General features: G+C 41.6%; 1 protein-coding gene across 2 annotated transcripts in view; it reads right to left on the reverse strand.

Annotated features, from left to right (window-relative positions):
- SNTG2 (syntrophin gamma 2) overlaps window positions 1-17,533 on the reverse strand; it is a 312,891-nt gene that overhangs the window by 161,749 nt on the left and 133,609 nt on the right. For both annotated transcript variants that reach the window (XM_069805899.1, XM_069805898.1), the window contains exon 2: window positions 16,681-16,818. In XM_069805899.1, the coding sequence (XP_069662000.1) occupies window positions 16,681-16,718 (38 nt within the window). In that variant the 5' untranslated portion in view covers window positions 16,719-16,818. The remainder of the gene's footprint in view (window positions 1-16,680; window positions 16,819-17,533) is intronic.

Raw genomic sequence — 17,533 nt, forward strand, 5'->3', positions numbered from 1 at the left:
GAGGCAGAAACTTTCAAGATCTCCAAGAATGATGCCAGACAAGAATATATTGAAAAACAGATACAATATAAATTTTAAAACATGTAAGACACAGACATCATACAAAAGAACACCATGCAAACAACTATATAAAGAAGAGACTGCTTGGTAACAGGAGGTGTACTGCAAAAGAACACCATGCCAACAACTATATAGAGAAGAGACTGCTCAGTAACAGAAGGTGTAATGCTGCTTGTAACAGCTACAAAGAATGATATAGCTGAAAAAAAAAATCCTATCGTTTTAACAGTTTCAAAATAAATGACACTTTCAAATGTAACGTGGAGAACTATATGGTCAAATGTCTATCAGGTATGAGATAGCTCTTGACATAGAAAACTTTCTAGATTCTTTTAAAACACAGTGACTCAACAGAAAAGTTTATCTCTGGAAATGTCTTTTATGTCTTGGTATTCATTCATATGAAGTGACATGATTGGAGCTTAATGGGCAACATGAGAGGGCAATTACAGTCCTTATTTCTGGTACTGTTTTTTAGCGAGATTTTATATCCACCTGACAATGCCTACCCATTATGTCATTATTACCAGGTTGTTAACACCTAGGACTGGCATTTGTGGTAAAGGATCTTTCATTAGGAAAAAATATTATATCTATCTATCTATCTTAATGAACAATGTACTAAAGGGATTTCAGAAGGACATGCTGCTTGAAGCACTCCACACTCATTGATACAAATGGATATATTTGGAAAAAGATTCTATATGTACCATACTTCCCTTTTCTGTGCCAGCCTTCATGAAAATATTAATAAATACATATATTATTTCCAAACATCAAACTGAAGCACACAGTAGAAAATGCTGGAACACTTGAAATAGTCCATGTTCTTCAGATATTTGTTGAAACTGTTCTAAGAAACAAGCCCATTCAAAATAGCTAGAACAGGTTGGAAGACAAAGATCCCCAACACTTTGATTTTTCCCTTCTACTTATCAGTAAGACCACTGTGATGATTCTACCAGTGTCCTCCTGGGCTGCCCCGTCCCCCTGCCATGGGGCAGGGAGGTCATGTGGGGAACTGTTGTGCTGGCTTCTCTCCTGGGTGGGCATCTCCCCCACTGCAGGGTATGGATGCCGAGTGACTTGTCAACATTAAATGTAGCCATGACCAAACATGACTTGGTACCTGCACCCATCTAGTCCCCACGCTCAAACCACAACAGACTATTGCCTTAACAGATAACAGATTATTCCTTAAGCAAGGTAAGTGGCTAAACAGGAAGACAGGAAGATGTGAACAAAGAAAGCATTCATTGCTGCACTTTTCAGAGTTGTTCAGCATACTTTTTTTTTTATTAATAAATAAACTTTATTCCCCACTACTACAGTTGAATCAGGCACTTATTGGAAAGTGTAGGCCTCCTTACTTGTTGAAAGTAAGAAGTCAAATTTACTACAGGTACTACATGGCAGGTTGACAATCGAAAATAAAGGCCAGTCTTAGGGACTGATGGCAATAACAGCAGAGCTTGCCACCCAGGCCCTTGGGAAACACGCAGGGGAAAAGAAACAGCAGAACAAGAAAATGCAATATGAAGAGTTAAAAGAAAAGCCTGCAACCTGTCCTGCATGGACGCAAGGGAAAAAACAGTCTGATACCAGAAAGGGTAAGAAGATAAAGATAGGTACTTAACATACCAGCCATATCTTATCTTTCTTTTCTTCAGCAACTCTTGAAGCTACCACAAGCAAGTTACAAGATAAAAAAATGATTGAAGAAACAGATCTTGTAAGAATGTGAGTAGTAAAGTAAAATGTATCATGAAATGCAGACATCCTGCTGGTTGCTACATGTCCAAAAAGAACAAAAGAGGATGTGTTGAACAAGGATATGTGAAATCTTTCAGGAATTTTTCTCCTCAAGATGGGGAGTTCCCAAGAAGAGGATTTTCTCAGCTCACACCCTCCACCTCTCCAGCCCTAGATCCTCCTCAGCAAATTGTTCTGCATGTATTTAACATCCTGCCACATACAGAGATTTGCAGTTCTGCTCACACAACCCTCAATTCTCAGTGATCAGCAGTGAATTTCCACCCACCCAGAGGCTGCAGGTTGCAGTTCGCCTATTGGCTGAGTCTCTTTGTAGAAATATGGATTTTAAACTACAGTAGGGGCTGCTCTTGCCAAAATTATTTCTAGATGGAATTCAGAAGAAACTCCATACTGAGGAAAGAGAGTGCACACAGAACTCTAACGAGAGATGGTGCTGGATTATGATTAATCACTGAGTCTAACAATATAGGCATCTATGTGGTAAGGCTAGAACCCCATAGCCTTATGCTGGTATGTAAAGATATCATACGACATATCTTACAGCACATCAGATGAACTCCAGTGCCATCACCTAGGACTGGGACACAGAGATTCCTTCTTCCAGTACATGGCAGTTCAGGGTCAAAGAATACTTAACTAGAAGCCAAAAAGCACTGAGTTTTGATCACTTCCTTACTCACTACTGTTACTACTTATATATGACCCACAGCCTTTATTAAAAATCATGAGTATATACAAATCTTAGTAAATCAGTGCATCATGAGGAAAATGTAAATGTCACACAGTTAGCTACTTCGGTCAGATTGAATGTGCCATATCTCTGCATTTCCACAAGTCATTAATACTGCTATCTCAGGAAATGTAACCAGCAGCATCTTATAACTAACTAGGTAAACAGGTAAAGAATGCATTGAAAAATAATTTAACAGCTTTTCCATAAAACTATGTTGGGGGTGGGTGTCAATCAAAGAACTTTATTACAAGTAGGATTTGCTATATAATTGGTTCTATGTCTGGTTTTCAGGAAAAGCTTTTTGCTCAAAGGCTGCCTGTATAAACTTTTGTCCCAAGTCTGTATCATTTTTAATAGAGTTTAATATTCTTAGAAACAGTTGCATTGGTTAAAAAGACAGTGTAACTCAGAAAATGGAAAAAAAAAAATGTGGAGACAGTGGAAATTTAAGCCAAGAAACCTCAAGAAAGAGAGGGAAAGACACAAATTAGTCTCCATGGCATCACATGATACCCCATTCTCCACTTCCATGAAGTGAAGGCAAGCTGTAATAAGGAACAGGTAGACAGAAAGCAAAAGATTATTTTGAATGTGAAAGAGAGTTTTGAAACTTAACTTCTTGCATTGCACATGATCTCAGCTTTTCCCAAAAGAACAGGAAGAATGCAGCTATAAAAATCGACTGAGGCATGCCAGTCGCTGTCGAGTTTTCTATAAAGACAGCAGATCTTTTCACATGCTAGTGAAGATCTGGGACAGCTGCAGAGAATCCTTACTAAATATGGTAAAATAACATATTTTTATCAGTTTATCTTATAACTGTTTCTATTACTATAGATAAAAGCTTTTGGGGGTTTTGTTTTTTTGTTTTGGTTTGGTTTTTTTGGGTGGGGGAGTGGTTTTTTTGGTTGTGTTTGGTTTGGGGTTTTTTTAGAGTAAAATGAAGTTACTCATTTTATTTTCAAAGCCTGCCAACCTAAAGAAGGATTATACAAAACCCAGAACCAGATTGTTCTCACAGATGCACAAAGAAAAAGGATGAGAGGCAACAGTTACAAGTTGCAGCAAAGGAAATTCCAATTGAGCATAACAACAGGAAATAATTTCACAGTGAAAGTGGTTAAACATTAGAGGAGACTACCCAGAGAGCTGGTAGCATCTCCATCCTTGGAGGTATTCTAAATGTGAATGGACATAGCCCTCAGCTACTTGCCCAAACTTGGAACCTATCCCCACTTTGAGCAGTGGGTTGAATTAGATGACGTCAACAGGTCCCTTTCAATCTAAATCATTACATGATCTATTCTGGTAAAGATGACTGTGACAAACCCCATGGTATTTAATTCTCCAGGGTGTGGTGATCATATTAAATGTGCCTGAAACATATTCAGTCTCGGTATGACTTCAGAAGAACGCTCAGGAACTCCTCCCCCGAGTTGTAAGATGCTTAATTTGGGACAGGAGCTCTCTTTGGCAAGTGATATGAGAGGACCTGGGACTCAGACTGTTCTCAGACTGATGATACAGATTAAGTCTATGCAGATCATCTACAAATACGGATTTCCAGAATTACTAATAAGAAATATAGGACCCTGTGTCAAGATATGATTATACTTCTTCCTTTCCCCATTAAAAATAAGCTGATTTCTTTAAATTAAAAAGGCATCCTACAACAATGAATTATAGCTAAATTCTGCCAGAACACAGCTGTTCTTCATTTGAGTAATTTCATTTGCATTCACTTTGCACAACATTTCACACATTGGCTGGTGTGAAGACAAAGATGAACAGTAGAGGTTGCACCCATCAATAACCCACATACCGTAACTAGAAAGGCTCATGCTTTCATCACAGTCAGAATTTTGCCCCTAACAGCTGAAGATTTTAAACTGCTATGCAAGCTCTCACAATATACACAGTTGCAATTTACCAGTCCTGACAGTCTGTCATGGCTCCAGGTGTAATAGTTTAATTGAAATTTTAATAAAGGACACTTATATTTGTCCATATGCCTGGTTTACTGATGTTGTGCTGCCTTTCTTCTATCCTGTTGGTATAAGCGCTTACCCTCAGCTGGACTCTTCCCATGTCTCAGGGAGAGATTGTTTTTCAGGGATATCCAGAGTGTCCTTTGCATTCTTCTGTTCTGTTACGTTTATTAGCCTTTCTACTTAAGCTACTTACTCTTTTCATCTTTAATAAAAAAAGTTTTTTCTCATGCTGATGAATACTCAATATTTATTACTTGTTTTGTGATAAAAACTTTTAACTATTCTCAAAGTGACAGCAACACAAGCTTATGATCTTTCACAATAAAGATCCTAAGGAATGACTTGATAGCTATCTTCTAAATATCTAGGTCAGCTTTCCAGAGCATGGAAAACAAATAACAAATGGTTAAATAATGTATTTTCTCCATACAAGTGATCTTAGTTTCGAAAGGAAGAGTCTTTCTTAATCACCCACTTGATGTTTCCAAAAAGACAGCACATGTTAAGTATTAGCTTTTTTAAAAATAATTTTGGACTAAAATACCACACCAGCGATGGCAGAACAGGCACTGGGCAAACAGTAATATTAGTAGTTATCTAGACAGAAATTTCCTTGGGTTAAAAAAAAATTAACTTTCAGACTTTAATGCAGATCTGTTCCCTAGAGGTTTGCTAAAATAACATTCTTCTCTGTCCTTATTAGCATCTGAGTTACAAAGAAAAAGCCATAGCAGTCTCATCAGGGATTTAAACAGTACTTTTGGGCACTGTTTCTATTTTTTGAATCAACAAAACAACTAATCTTTCTATTTTTCTTCCCTATTCACCTACCTTGCTTCATTCTGATGAAGTCCAGCTAAGACACAGCTTGTGAAGCTGGACAGTTGGGTACCCAGGATGCAAAGGTTTTTGTTATTCTAATTCTGTTAGACTCACATAAGCCTCTGAGGCGTCCTCTTCCAATGAAGATGCCAGGAGCCTGCATTAGAAACCTATTTGCCCGACCACTGACCAAGTCAGAGACAATTCAGCTCTGTGAGGACTGATTTTGATAAAAAGCCAGATGCATTTATGTTCTTTTTCTTACTTTGGAAGTGGAATTAGCAGGGAAAAAAAGATAAAGAAATATTATACAAAGTAAGAGAAAAAAAATTGCTTATGAAAAGAGGAGAGGCATAAAACTGGGCTGACATCAGGAGAAGGATGATAGCAATATACATGGAAGAAAAACAAGGAATGTTAAGGGTGAGGTGCTGTATGTAAGAAATTAATTTTAGCATGTGGAATGACAAAAAGTTAAAGCAAAATCATACCTTAATGAAGCATGTATAAAAATAAATGCCTCCCTGTTTCTCCTTTAACTGAAAATGGATCTCTCCGGGTCTGTCATACAATTAATTTCTTTCTGTGAATATTGTTAAACTTTTAATTGTGGGGGATATCTTCTGTTAAAAATACTTAGAAGATAGTGAAAAATGTCTATTTATTTTCAATACACTATTTCTGTCAATACCTTTGGGCTTGGCTTCTATGTGCATGCACTGATTCCGATGAACCCATACATTCTCCTTTTCCCTACAAATCTGAACACCCCAAACATAACACTAAGTCACAAAGACTTGCTTAGAACACTTGGGTTTGACAAGTCTGAAGTTCAGAAATACATCTTGGTGGAAAGATTGCATGTTTAATCATATAAATATAAAATATATGTATATAGTTATATAAAAATCATTTTTATAATTGTAATAGTATATTAAGAAACACTGGAAAATATTATTTTGCACAATGGTTCCACTTCCAGAAGGATTTTTACAGATATTTAAAAGCCATGTTATCTACTGTGAAAAATGTTAATACTAAGGAAAAGAAACAGTTGTCTTTACATTACTTGTTCTATACACACCTTGAATTTCACAAACCATGCTCTTCTCTCCCATTATTCTACATCCAAGTCCAAGACAGCAAGAACTAGTGAAATGGGCTGAATGCCATTCAATTACAAAAAGCCAGCTCTACAATTTCTCATCAAAGGTGAAGCTTTCTCAGTGCTTGAAAGTAGTGCCTAAATGAATGGCGGATGGCAAAATATGTAACAAGAATAGATCTAGATGATGGTAGTAAAAGATATTTTATAGTGAAAGCCTTTTATCCTTGGGAATCATCTCTATTGCTGAAAGTCCAACCCACAACAGTAGCACTAGCAACCACTGATGTCTTTGCCAGTCCTCACTGTAGCACTCAGAACTGGACAGGACTGGCAGAGCTAATTATGCACAGCTGCAAATCCTGCCCTCAGTATTTCTCAGGATCAATGAACCTGTCAGTGAAAGGGAGGCTGGAAGCAAATGCATCCCATGAATACTGTCCCACAAAACTGGCTGGAGAACAAAGTATTACCACAAGTAGACACAGAACTTTCTTTTTCAATATTTTTCCATTCAGATATCCCACCTAAGAAGAAAAGTTACTCTAAAAACAAAAGATTTTTTTCCCCTCCAACATGTTTGAGGTGACTACAAAAAGAGGGCAAAGAAGTTTTTTCTCTTTTTGTTGCAAATGAACTAGTTTGATAAATGGCCATGTGTAAAATAAAGATTAACTATGAATACCTGAGAAAGAAAAAGTATAGAAAGAAGGAGAATAAATCAGTAAGACAATGTGATTGTTTATGACTGCTATAGAATTGACCTTCAGGTTACAATTTTCTACTAATATTTTGAATCATACAGCACAGGGATGAAAATTATATTCTTTAACCACTTGAAAAGTAAAGCATTTATCTCTTTGGAATTTATCTTGTGTAGCTGTAAGTGTAAAACTTCAGAATTACCAAAAATAGTGCTAGAGAACTACCACCTATTTCAGCCTGATTTCAAATTCTGTTTTTGAGCTCCTATATATTAGCAATTTATACACTGTAAAAAAGACAGTGTTCATCTTTGTGTTATACTCAATTGGCCTTTATATTAAATGCTAGTGTTCCAAAAGTTTTTATTTGGTTCAAAGTATAATATAGAAAAAGCAAATATTGCCATGAAGCCACAGTTTAGTCCATTTTCCTCATTAGAGTTTGACAACAGAAGCCCATGAGGTTTGAAGATAACACTTTGAGAAAGGGACATCTTGGGGAGATCTCACAAGGGACATGGAAAAACAACAGATCGGAGCCTTAAAATTTAGTTTTCAGTTACTTCAGTGAGAAAACTTAAGGAAAATAAGGAGATAACGTTAACAATGTTTTCCAGGAAAGGTCAGCTTGGCAGGGCTGCCCATGCTATCAATCAACAGTACGAGCTTGGAGAAATCCCTTCTGAATGGATTTCATACCTAGAGCCACATAATACTTTGCAACTCAAACCTAAATTAACATCTGAATTATACTTAAAAATTCCCTCACTTTTACAAATTAACACTACTTCTATAACCTGGAAAAACTGTCTCTGACACAGTCCCAAGAGTCACTCCTCTCCAGGCTTACCCACTGTGTAATCATTACTGGTCATGAAATACAGCCAAGGAACATCAGCTTATTTTGTACGCAGTGGCTGCATATCCCAGTTCTGCCTCCTCTGCAGGGACTCTTACTTTCCAGAATTTCTTTCAAAATCCAGCTCCTCAGGTATTATCAGAACTTGTCTTCCTGTCCTGTCTTCCACCAGAAAATACTATTTAGGGTACTGTCCTGGGTTCAGCTGGGATAGAGTTAATTTTTTTTTTTACAGGAACCTGGGAGGTGGGGGGCATAGCCAGGGCAGCTGACCTGAACTGGCCAAGGAGCTATTCCATACCATGTGACATCATGCTCAGTATATAAAGGGGGAGCGGGCCGGGGGGTGGGCTCTTCTTTTCGGTGGGGGAAGTGGCGGAGCGTCGGGTCCTGGGTGGTGAGCAGTTGCACTGTGCATCACCTCTTTTTGTATACTTTTTCATTAGTACCGTTGTTGTTGTTGCAATTTCTTTGTGTTGTTCCAGTAAACTGCCTTTATCTCAACCCTCGAGGTTCCAGGTTTGTTTTTTTTCCTCTCCTCCGTCTTCCCCCCATCCCACCGGAGGGGGGCGGGAGGAGTGAGCGAGCGGCCGCGTGGTCCTTTGTTACCGGCTGGGCTGAAACCACGACAGTCCTTTTTGGCGCCCAACGTGGGGCCACGAAGGGTTGAGATAACGACAGATCTGGCCAGAGCGTGTTGAAACAAATTTGTCATACGCATTTCTTATACTAGATAAATAGATGTTAGTCACAATGTTGCTTCAGCTGTTTACATGGTGGCGTTTTGTAAGTTCTTATATGCTTTATGTATTGCCTGTAGTTGCGTATCTCATCTCTGGGAGAGTGATTGGGATTATCATTTTGCTGTACTGGGCAATGTCGACTTGTGAAATGATTACATCACTGGTCATGAGGTTAAGCTGTTATCTGTATGAGGCAGTGATATCATTTCCAGACTTTGGGCACCTTCTGTCGGATTTTATTGGTAATTACACCCAACCCATGGGGAAGTTAGGGGGGGATACTTCCCCCCATCCGTTCCCCTCCTTTTTCTCTTTCCAACTAATTACAACAGTTTTCGAGAATTTTGAATATCCTTGGGATGCGCAAGCCTGTGTGCTGTTAGTGCTATGCCTCCTGACTATGTTTCAGGTCTTGTCTAGGGCTACAAAGAGGCTCTTTAAGAGTACCACCCAGAGATCTGTCCCAAAGCTGGATATTTATGGGTGGCACGGCATGTGGGAGGATGTGGGCAGGTATCTAGAGAACTTCTCACCTCCAGTGACTTGGAAGTTCACTCCCGAACAACTGCAGAACCCTCATGAAGTGATAGAATTTTTGAAAGGAAAATGCTGTGGCTATCCCAGAGACACACAACTCACTACACTGTGCTGGGCCCTGGCTGGTATCTACCAAACCCTGCTTGATACTATGCAGCACCCCCAGGGGGAAAAGGGGGAAAAGATGGAAAACAAGACAACATGCACCGTGGCTACCCCAACCCCGACAACATGCACCGTGGCTAACCCTACCCCGGTGACAGATACTGCCACTAAACCAGAGAACCAACCTGTGCCAGTATCAGTTGCCCCTGTACAGAAAAAGAAACACACAAAGAAATCAGTTCGCTCAGTGAGAGATGAAGATGAACCAGGGTCATCGCGAGAACAGGAGGAAGAGGCAGAACCTGAAATAATTACCCGATCTCTATCCCTGAGTGAGTTGCGTGACATGTGAAAAGATTTTAGCCGCCACCCAGGTGAGCACATTGTTACCTGGCTGCTCCGATGCTGGGATAATGGGGCTAGTAGTGTGGAATTAGAGGGTAAGGAAGCCAAGCAGTTGGGATCTCTGTCTAGAGAAGGGGGTATCGACAAGGCGATTGGGAGAAAAACACAAGTCCTCAGCCTCTGGAGGCGACTTCTGTTAGGTGTAAAGGAAAGATACCCTTTCAGGGATGAAGTTACATGTCACCAAGGCAAGTCGACCACCATGGAGAGAGGTATCCAGTACCTGAGGGAATTAGCCGTGCTGGAGGTGATTTATAATGATCCAGAAAATGCGCAGTCACCCACAGATCCAGATGAAGTCCAATGCACACAACCGATGTGGCGGAAGTTTCTACGAAGTGCACCACTAACCTATGCCAACTCATTGGCAGTAATGTCCTGGAAAGAAGGCTATGGACAAACGGTGGATGAATTGGCTGTCCAACTCCGGCAATATGAAGGAAGTCTCTCTTCCTCCCTACGGGCCTGTGTCTCAGCTGTAGAGGAATTGTCCCGAGAGTTCCAGCAATTCAAAGTAGATATGTCCTCCTCCTCACCTGTACAGGCCCGCATTGCAGTTATTGGGAGTAAGCGTTCCTCTGCCCAAGAGAGAGGAGAGAGAAAGTACACACGACGGGCTAACCTGTGGTTTTACCTGCGTGACCATGGAGAGGACATGAGGAAGTGGGATGGAAAACCTACCTCAGTCTTGGATTCACGGGTACGGGAGTTGCGAGAAAAAGCAACCAGAAAAGAAGATTCTTCTTGGAAAACTGCTGCTCCAGTTTCCCGTGAGCAGTCCCCCGGGCGCAGTAGATGGGCCGATCTCATTTCTGATCCTCTTGAAGGGACTTCTGATTCACATGTGCAAAAAGTGGGTAACAGATATTCTAACCAGGATTAGAGGGGCCCTGCCTCCAGCCAGGTGGAGGAGAGGGACAACCGAGTCTACTGGACAGTGTGGATTCGATGGCCTGGCACGTCAGACCCACAGGAATATAAGGCTCTAGTAGACACTGGTGCACAATGTACCCTAATGCCATCAAGTTATAAAGGGGCAGAACCCATCTGTATCTCTGGTGTGACAGGGGGATCCCAAGAGCTAACCGTATTGGAAGCCGAAATGAGTCTAACCGGGAATGAGTGGCATAAACACCCCATTGCAACTGGCCCAGAGGCCCCGTGCATCCTTGGTATAGATTATCTCAGAAGGGGGTATTTCAAGGACCCAAAAGGGTACCGTTGGGCCTTTGGTATAGCTGCATTGGAGACGGAGGAGATTGAACAGCTGTCTACCCTGCCTGGTCTCTCCCAAGACCCTTCGGTTGTGGGGTTGCTCAAGGTTGAAGAACAACAGGTGCCAATTGCTACCACGACGGTGCACCGGCGGCAATATCGCACCAACCGAGACTCCCTGATCCCCATCCATAAGCTGATTTGCCAACTGGAGAGCCAAGGAGTGATCAGCAAGACTCACTCACCCTTTAATAGTCCCATATGGCCCGTGCGGAAATCTAATGGGGATTGGAGACTAACAGTAGATTATCGTGGGCTGAATGAAGTCACGCCACCGCTGAGCGCTGCTGTGCCAGATATGTTAGAGCTTCAATATGAACTGGAATCAAAGACAGCTAAGTGGTATGCCACAATTGACATTGCTAATGCATTTTTCTCCATTCCTTTGGCAGCGGAGTGCAGGCCACAGTTTGCTTTCACTTGGAGGGGTGTCCAGTACACCTGGAATCGACTGCCCCAGGGGTGGAAACACAGCCCCACTATTTGCCATGGACTGATCCAGACTGCACTAGAAAAAGGTGAAGCTCCAGAGCACCTGCAATATATTGATGACATCATCATATGGGGCAGCACGGCAGAAGAAGTTTTTGAGAAAGGGAAGAAAATAATCCAAATCCTTTTGAAGGCTGGCTTTGCCATAAAAGAAAGTAAGGTCAAGGGACCTGCACAGGAGATCCAGTTCTTAGGAGTAACATGGCAAGACGGGCGTCGTCAGATCCCTGCGGACGTGATCAACAAAATAGCAGCTATGTCCTCACCGACTAATAAAAAGGAAACACAGGCTTTCTTAGGTGTTGTGGGCTTTTGGAGAATGCATATTCCAAATTACAGTCAAATTGTAAGTCCTCTCTACCAAGTTACCCGGAAGAAGAATGATTTTAAATGGGGGCCTGAGCAACGACAAGCCTTTGAACAAATTAAGCGGGAGATTGTTCATGCAGTAGCTCTTGGGCCAGTCCGGACAGGACCAGATGTTAAAAATGTGCTCTACACTGCAGCTGGGGAGAATGGCCCTACCTGGAGCCTTTGGCAGAAAGCACCTGGAGAGACCCGAGGCCGACCCCTGGGGTTTTGGAGTCGGGGATATCGAGGATCCGAGGCTCGCTATACTCCAACTGAAAAAGAGATATTGGCAGCATATGAAGGAGTTCGAGCCGCTTCAGAAGTGGTTGGTACTGAAACACAGCTCTTCTTAGCACCCCGACTGCCAGTGCTGGGCTGGATGTTCAAAGGGAGGGTCTCCTCTACACATCACGCGACTGATGCCACGTGGAGTAAGTGGATTGCACTGATCACACAACGGGCTCGCATAGGAAACCCCAGTCGCCCAGGAATTTTAGAAGTGATCACGGACTGGCCAGAAGACAAAGACTTTGGAATGTTGCCAGAGGAGGAGGTGACACGGGCTGAAGAGGCCCCGCTGTATAATAAACTGCCAGAAAATGAGAGGCAATATGCCCTGGTCACTGATGGGTCCTGTTGCATCGTGGGAAAACATCGGAGGTGGAAGGCTGCTGTATGGAGTCCTACACGACTAGTTGCAGAAACTGCTGAAGGAGAAGGTGAATCGAGTCAGTTTGCAGAGGTGAAAGCCATCCAGCTAGCATTAGATATTGCTGAAAGAGAAAAGTGGCCAGTGCTCTATCTCTATACTGACTCATGGATGGTGGCAAATGCCCTATGGGGGTGGCTACAGCAATGGAAGAAGGGCAACTGGCAACGCAGAGGTAAACCCATTTGGGCTGCCGCACTGTGGCAAGATATCGCTGTTCGGATAGAGAAGCTAGTGGTAAAAGTACGTCACGTAGATGCTCATGTACCCAAGAGTCGGGCCACTGAAGAACATCAAAACAATCAGCAGGCAGATCAGGCCGCCAAGATTGAAGTGTCTCAGGTGGACCTGGACTGGCAACGTAGGGGTGAGCTATTTATGGCTCGATGGGCCCACGATACCTCAGGCCATCAGGGGAGAGATGCAACATATAGATGGGCTCGAGATTGAGGGGTGGACTTGACCATGGACACTATCGCACAGGTCATCCACGAATGTGAAACATGTGCCGCAATTAAGCAAGCCAAGCGGCAAAAACCCCTGTCACATGGGGGGCGATGGCTGAAATATAAACAGTGGGAGGCCTGGCAGATTGACTATATCACGCTCCCACGAACACGCCAAGGCAAGTGCCATGTGCTTACAATGGTGGAAGCAACCACTGGATGGCTGGAAACATACCCTGTGTCCCATGCCACTGCCCAGAACACTATCCTGGGCCTTGAAGAGAAAATTTTATGGCAACACGGCACCCCAGAAAGAATCGAGTCGGACAACGGGACTCACTTCCGAAACAACCTCGTAGACACCTGGGCCAAAGAACACGGCATTGAGTGGGTATATCACATCCCTTATCACGCACCGGTCTCCGGAAAAATCGAATGATACAACGGACTGCTGAAAACTACATTGAGAGCGATGGGGGGTGGGACTTTCAAACATTGGGATACACATTTAACAAAAGCCACCTGGTTAGTTAATACTAGAGGATCCGCCAATCGGGCTGGCCCCGCCCAACCAAGACTTCCACATACTGTAGAAGGCGATAAAGTCCCTGTAGTGCGCATGAGGAGTATGTTAGGAAAGACAGTCTGGGTTAGTCCTCCCTCAAGCAGAGGCAAACCCATTCAAGGGGTTGTTTTTGCTCAGGGACCTGGGTACACCTGGTGGGTGATGCAGAAGGATGGGGAAGTTCGATGTGTACCTCAGGGAGATTTGATTTTGGGAGAGAATAGCCAGTGAATTGGGCTGTATGATACCTAACTGCTAAATACCCTGCCAATGCATGTCATTGTATCTATAGTGTCTATATGCCATATCAAGGGTATTACTGTAAGAATTACCCAAATGACTGCGGGATGGACTTTGAAACTAAGCCAAGTACAACAGCGACAGAACTTGAACTGACACCCAGCAATTTCCTCAAGATCAACATCTTCGACCTGCAGACTAAGGGCGTGAGTTGCACCAAATGTACTAGCCACAAGTTCCAGAGGCAGCATACAACAACCCACCATCTCACACCATCTCTCTTATCCTGAAGAACTGTTACAACAGATGGAGCCCCAAAGTCATGGACTAAATAAAATCAATGGACACATTAGAGGGATAGCCCATACGCTAAAGGAATACCATTTGCGTGTGTGTGTGTGTGTGCGGGGGGGCGACGGGGACGGACGCAAGTCCATATACTTATATATATAAGACAAGGAAGTGGTAGTGGTCGATTGGAAAATGTAAGATCTGGGCATGATGTAGATGGTATAGAATAAGGGGTGGATAATGTCCTGGGTTCAGCTGGGATAGAGTTAATTTGTTTTTACAGGAACTTGGGAGGTGGGGGGCATAGCCAGGGCAACTGACCTGAACTGGCCAAGGAGCTATTCCATACCATGTGACATCATGCTCAGTATATAAAGGGGGAGCGGGCCGGGGGGTGGGCTCTTCTTTTCGGTGGGGGAAGTGGCAGAGCGTCGGGTCCTGGGTGGTGAGCAGTTGCACTGTGCATCACCTCTTTTTGTATACTTTTTCATTAGTACCGTTGTTGTTGTTGCAATTTCTTTGTGTTGTTCCAGTAAACTGCCTTTATCTCAACCCTCGAGGTTCCAGGTTTGTTTTTTCCTCTCCTCCGTCTTCCCCCCATCCCACCGGAGGGGGGCGGGAGGAGTGAGCGAGCGGCCGTGTGGTCCTTTGTTACCGGCTGGGCTGAAACCACGACAGGGTACTGAAAAAATGTAGGAGTAAAATGCATCAAAACCAAATCAACCCAAATCTTGGTATTAAAAGGAAGAGGCAGACCTGCTGGGTTGTTTGGGGTGTTTTTTTGTACTGCTTTAGTTTGGGCTTTGATGGGGGGGAGGGGTTTAGTTTTTGGGGTGGTGGTTTTTTGGTTTTTTTTTTTTTGGGTGGTGGTGTTTGGGTTTTTTTCTTGAGTGATGTTCAATACGTATACAGATTTAATACACATTTTCTCAGATGCAGCCAGCCTGTGCTGATTCAGGCAAGAAGTAATCTGGGACTAGATAGGACAGAACTTCAATTCTTTTTCTATGAAGGTTTATACACAAGGCATGTAAATACTATTGAGTCCAGAGCAATCGTATACTTATATGCACAGATACTATATATTGCAGTCACGTATTTTACTATGACTCTTGCAACCACAATATGCACACAACTACCAGCAATGTCTGCAATTAAAAGCTGCAGTTTTTCATGTTTCTCAGTGAAGTAGAAAGTGTATTCAAGCTGACGATTTTCAACTGAGGCTTATATTTATTTCAGCAAGCCAGCCAGAATCAGACATGCCTTTCACTTCACTGAGTGGCCTCCCACTAGTTGCCAAATGATGCAACCTTTTTGAACATTTTTAAGAGCAAGTCATGTTCCACAGAGTTCCATGGACAAGTTTTGAAACCAGTATATAATGCTTCTAAGTAATAAAAGCTATTTCAAATTATTTTTTGTCTGATATTAAACAATTTATATAAATACTTACCATGGCAGGAATGAAATGATTTTGTGTTATATAGGCAGACTCTCTCTCTCTCTCTGACATACATATGTATATACGGATACCCACTATATACTTTTTTGGCTTCTAAATCTTAGCAGAGTATTACAAACTCACTTGATGTCCCCTATTGCCAGATTTTTTGTTTACATGACACATGCAATACAGCAAGCAGACAGAAAGGCTCCCCCTTGGTCCTCTCTGAGGAGGCTGCCATGAATTGTTCACTCTAGAAAACACCAGCACAGTTTATGAAACTTATTTTACTCAGTAAAATCTGGGATGCCTACACTTAGTTTTAAGAGGAACACTGTTTCTGTGAGGAAATAAAACACACTATTTGGGAACGTCCGTAACCTAGACACCACCGCTGTACTGCTTATGCACAATGCCACCAGTTTCTCTAGTGACATTGTTAAATGGTGATACAGAAGATTCCTCTACAGCTTAGGGGCACCATATCTTTTGAAAAAGGAGTGTAACTGAATTTTGGGGAAAAAAAAGCACCACACACATGCTGGCACTGATTAAGGCCCATCTGTGCCTGAAAGAGAATTAAAGTGAAATAAGTGTTTGTCAAGTGTTCTCTCAGCCAGCTCTTTGCCCTTGAACAGACATCCTGTCAATACTTGATACACAAATGAAGAAAACTCTGGTGTATTAGTTTACTCTTAAAATGCTTTCAATGGGAAACACTTATTTCTTTTCTTTTTTCATTGAATGGCCTAATAATATTTGGTGGAAGAATGCTGTAATCTCAGTATTTATAGACATTTTCTCTCCTGTTAAGGTTGCATATGTCAGAATAAAGGACACATAGCACTGGCCAAACAAAGTTTTTATATGCAAGAATGTAAGTATGCACAAAAAACCCAACAACTGATCATTATATGTATTTCTATTACCCAATAAAATCTCTTGCACTCCACTGCCATAAACTGATCTCTGCAGAAGACATTAAAGTGCACAGTCGAAAGCACAGAGATATAGAAGCACTTACATTTGCACTGTGATCACTTCCACTAACACAGATGACATCTTGTTTTTGAATTGTTAATACCTCTTTTGTAAGCTTCAGTCGGATATCATAAGCATTTTCGGATACTTCATCATATGACAATGCAATACCAGTTTTAGTCTGCGAAAGCAAGGCACAGAAACAAAAATTTAAGAGTATGAATATTTCATATCCTATTCAATACATAAAATAAACTCTATCCTATTCAATACATAAAATGCATAGATGTGAGCACTGTTCACAGAAAGTGGAAAACTGGTCTGCTTTTCAGTCTTTGAATGGATCAGAAATAAAAAGCCTCTTCTGTATTGTAAAATACAGGCTAAATGGTCTTCAAAGTAGACATTAATATGTAAAAAAAAAGAAAAAGAATATTCTCCATTGTACTGTTCCACAAAGGAGTGTTGCCATTGAATGATGTCCTATTTGTTTTTAATTGTATGACTTATTATGAAACTGTATTAGAAGCAGATAGACAAGTATAAAGGCATGTGAACACATCTTCCAGTTTCAGCAAGAAGTGGGGAAGTGCAATGTTGTTCCTGACTTAGAGATATTCCTTTCACTGTGTCAGATAAGACCTGTACCCTTCCTACATGTTGTCTTTAAAATACAGAGCTCTATTACAGTGGAAAACCATGTTATTACATTGTAAAACACATAAATAAATACAGATGTTACAGAATTTATGTTTCTTTAGGTCAAGATGGACATACATTTCTGGAGTTACATCATCACTGGACTAATAACTAGTAAACTCTATAGGATAGTCAAGTATTTGGTATAAACAATGTTTTCTCCATGAGTAGTAGAAAAGAAATTCTATTTTAATTTT

The sequence above is a fragment of the Haliaeetus albicilla genome, chromosome 18 (assembly GCF_947461875.1).
Source record: "Haliaeetus albicilla chromosome 18, bHalAlb1.1, whole genome shotgun sequence".
In the NCBI taxonomy this organism is placed as follows: domain Eukaryota; kingdom Metazoa; phylum Chordata; class Aves; order Accipitriformes; family Accipitridae; genus Haliaeetus; species Haliaeetus albicilla.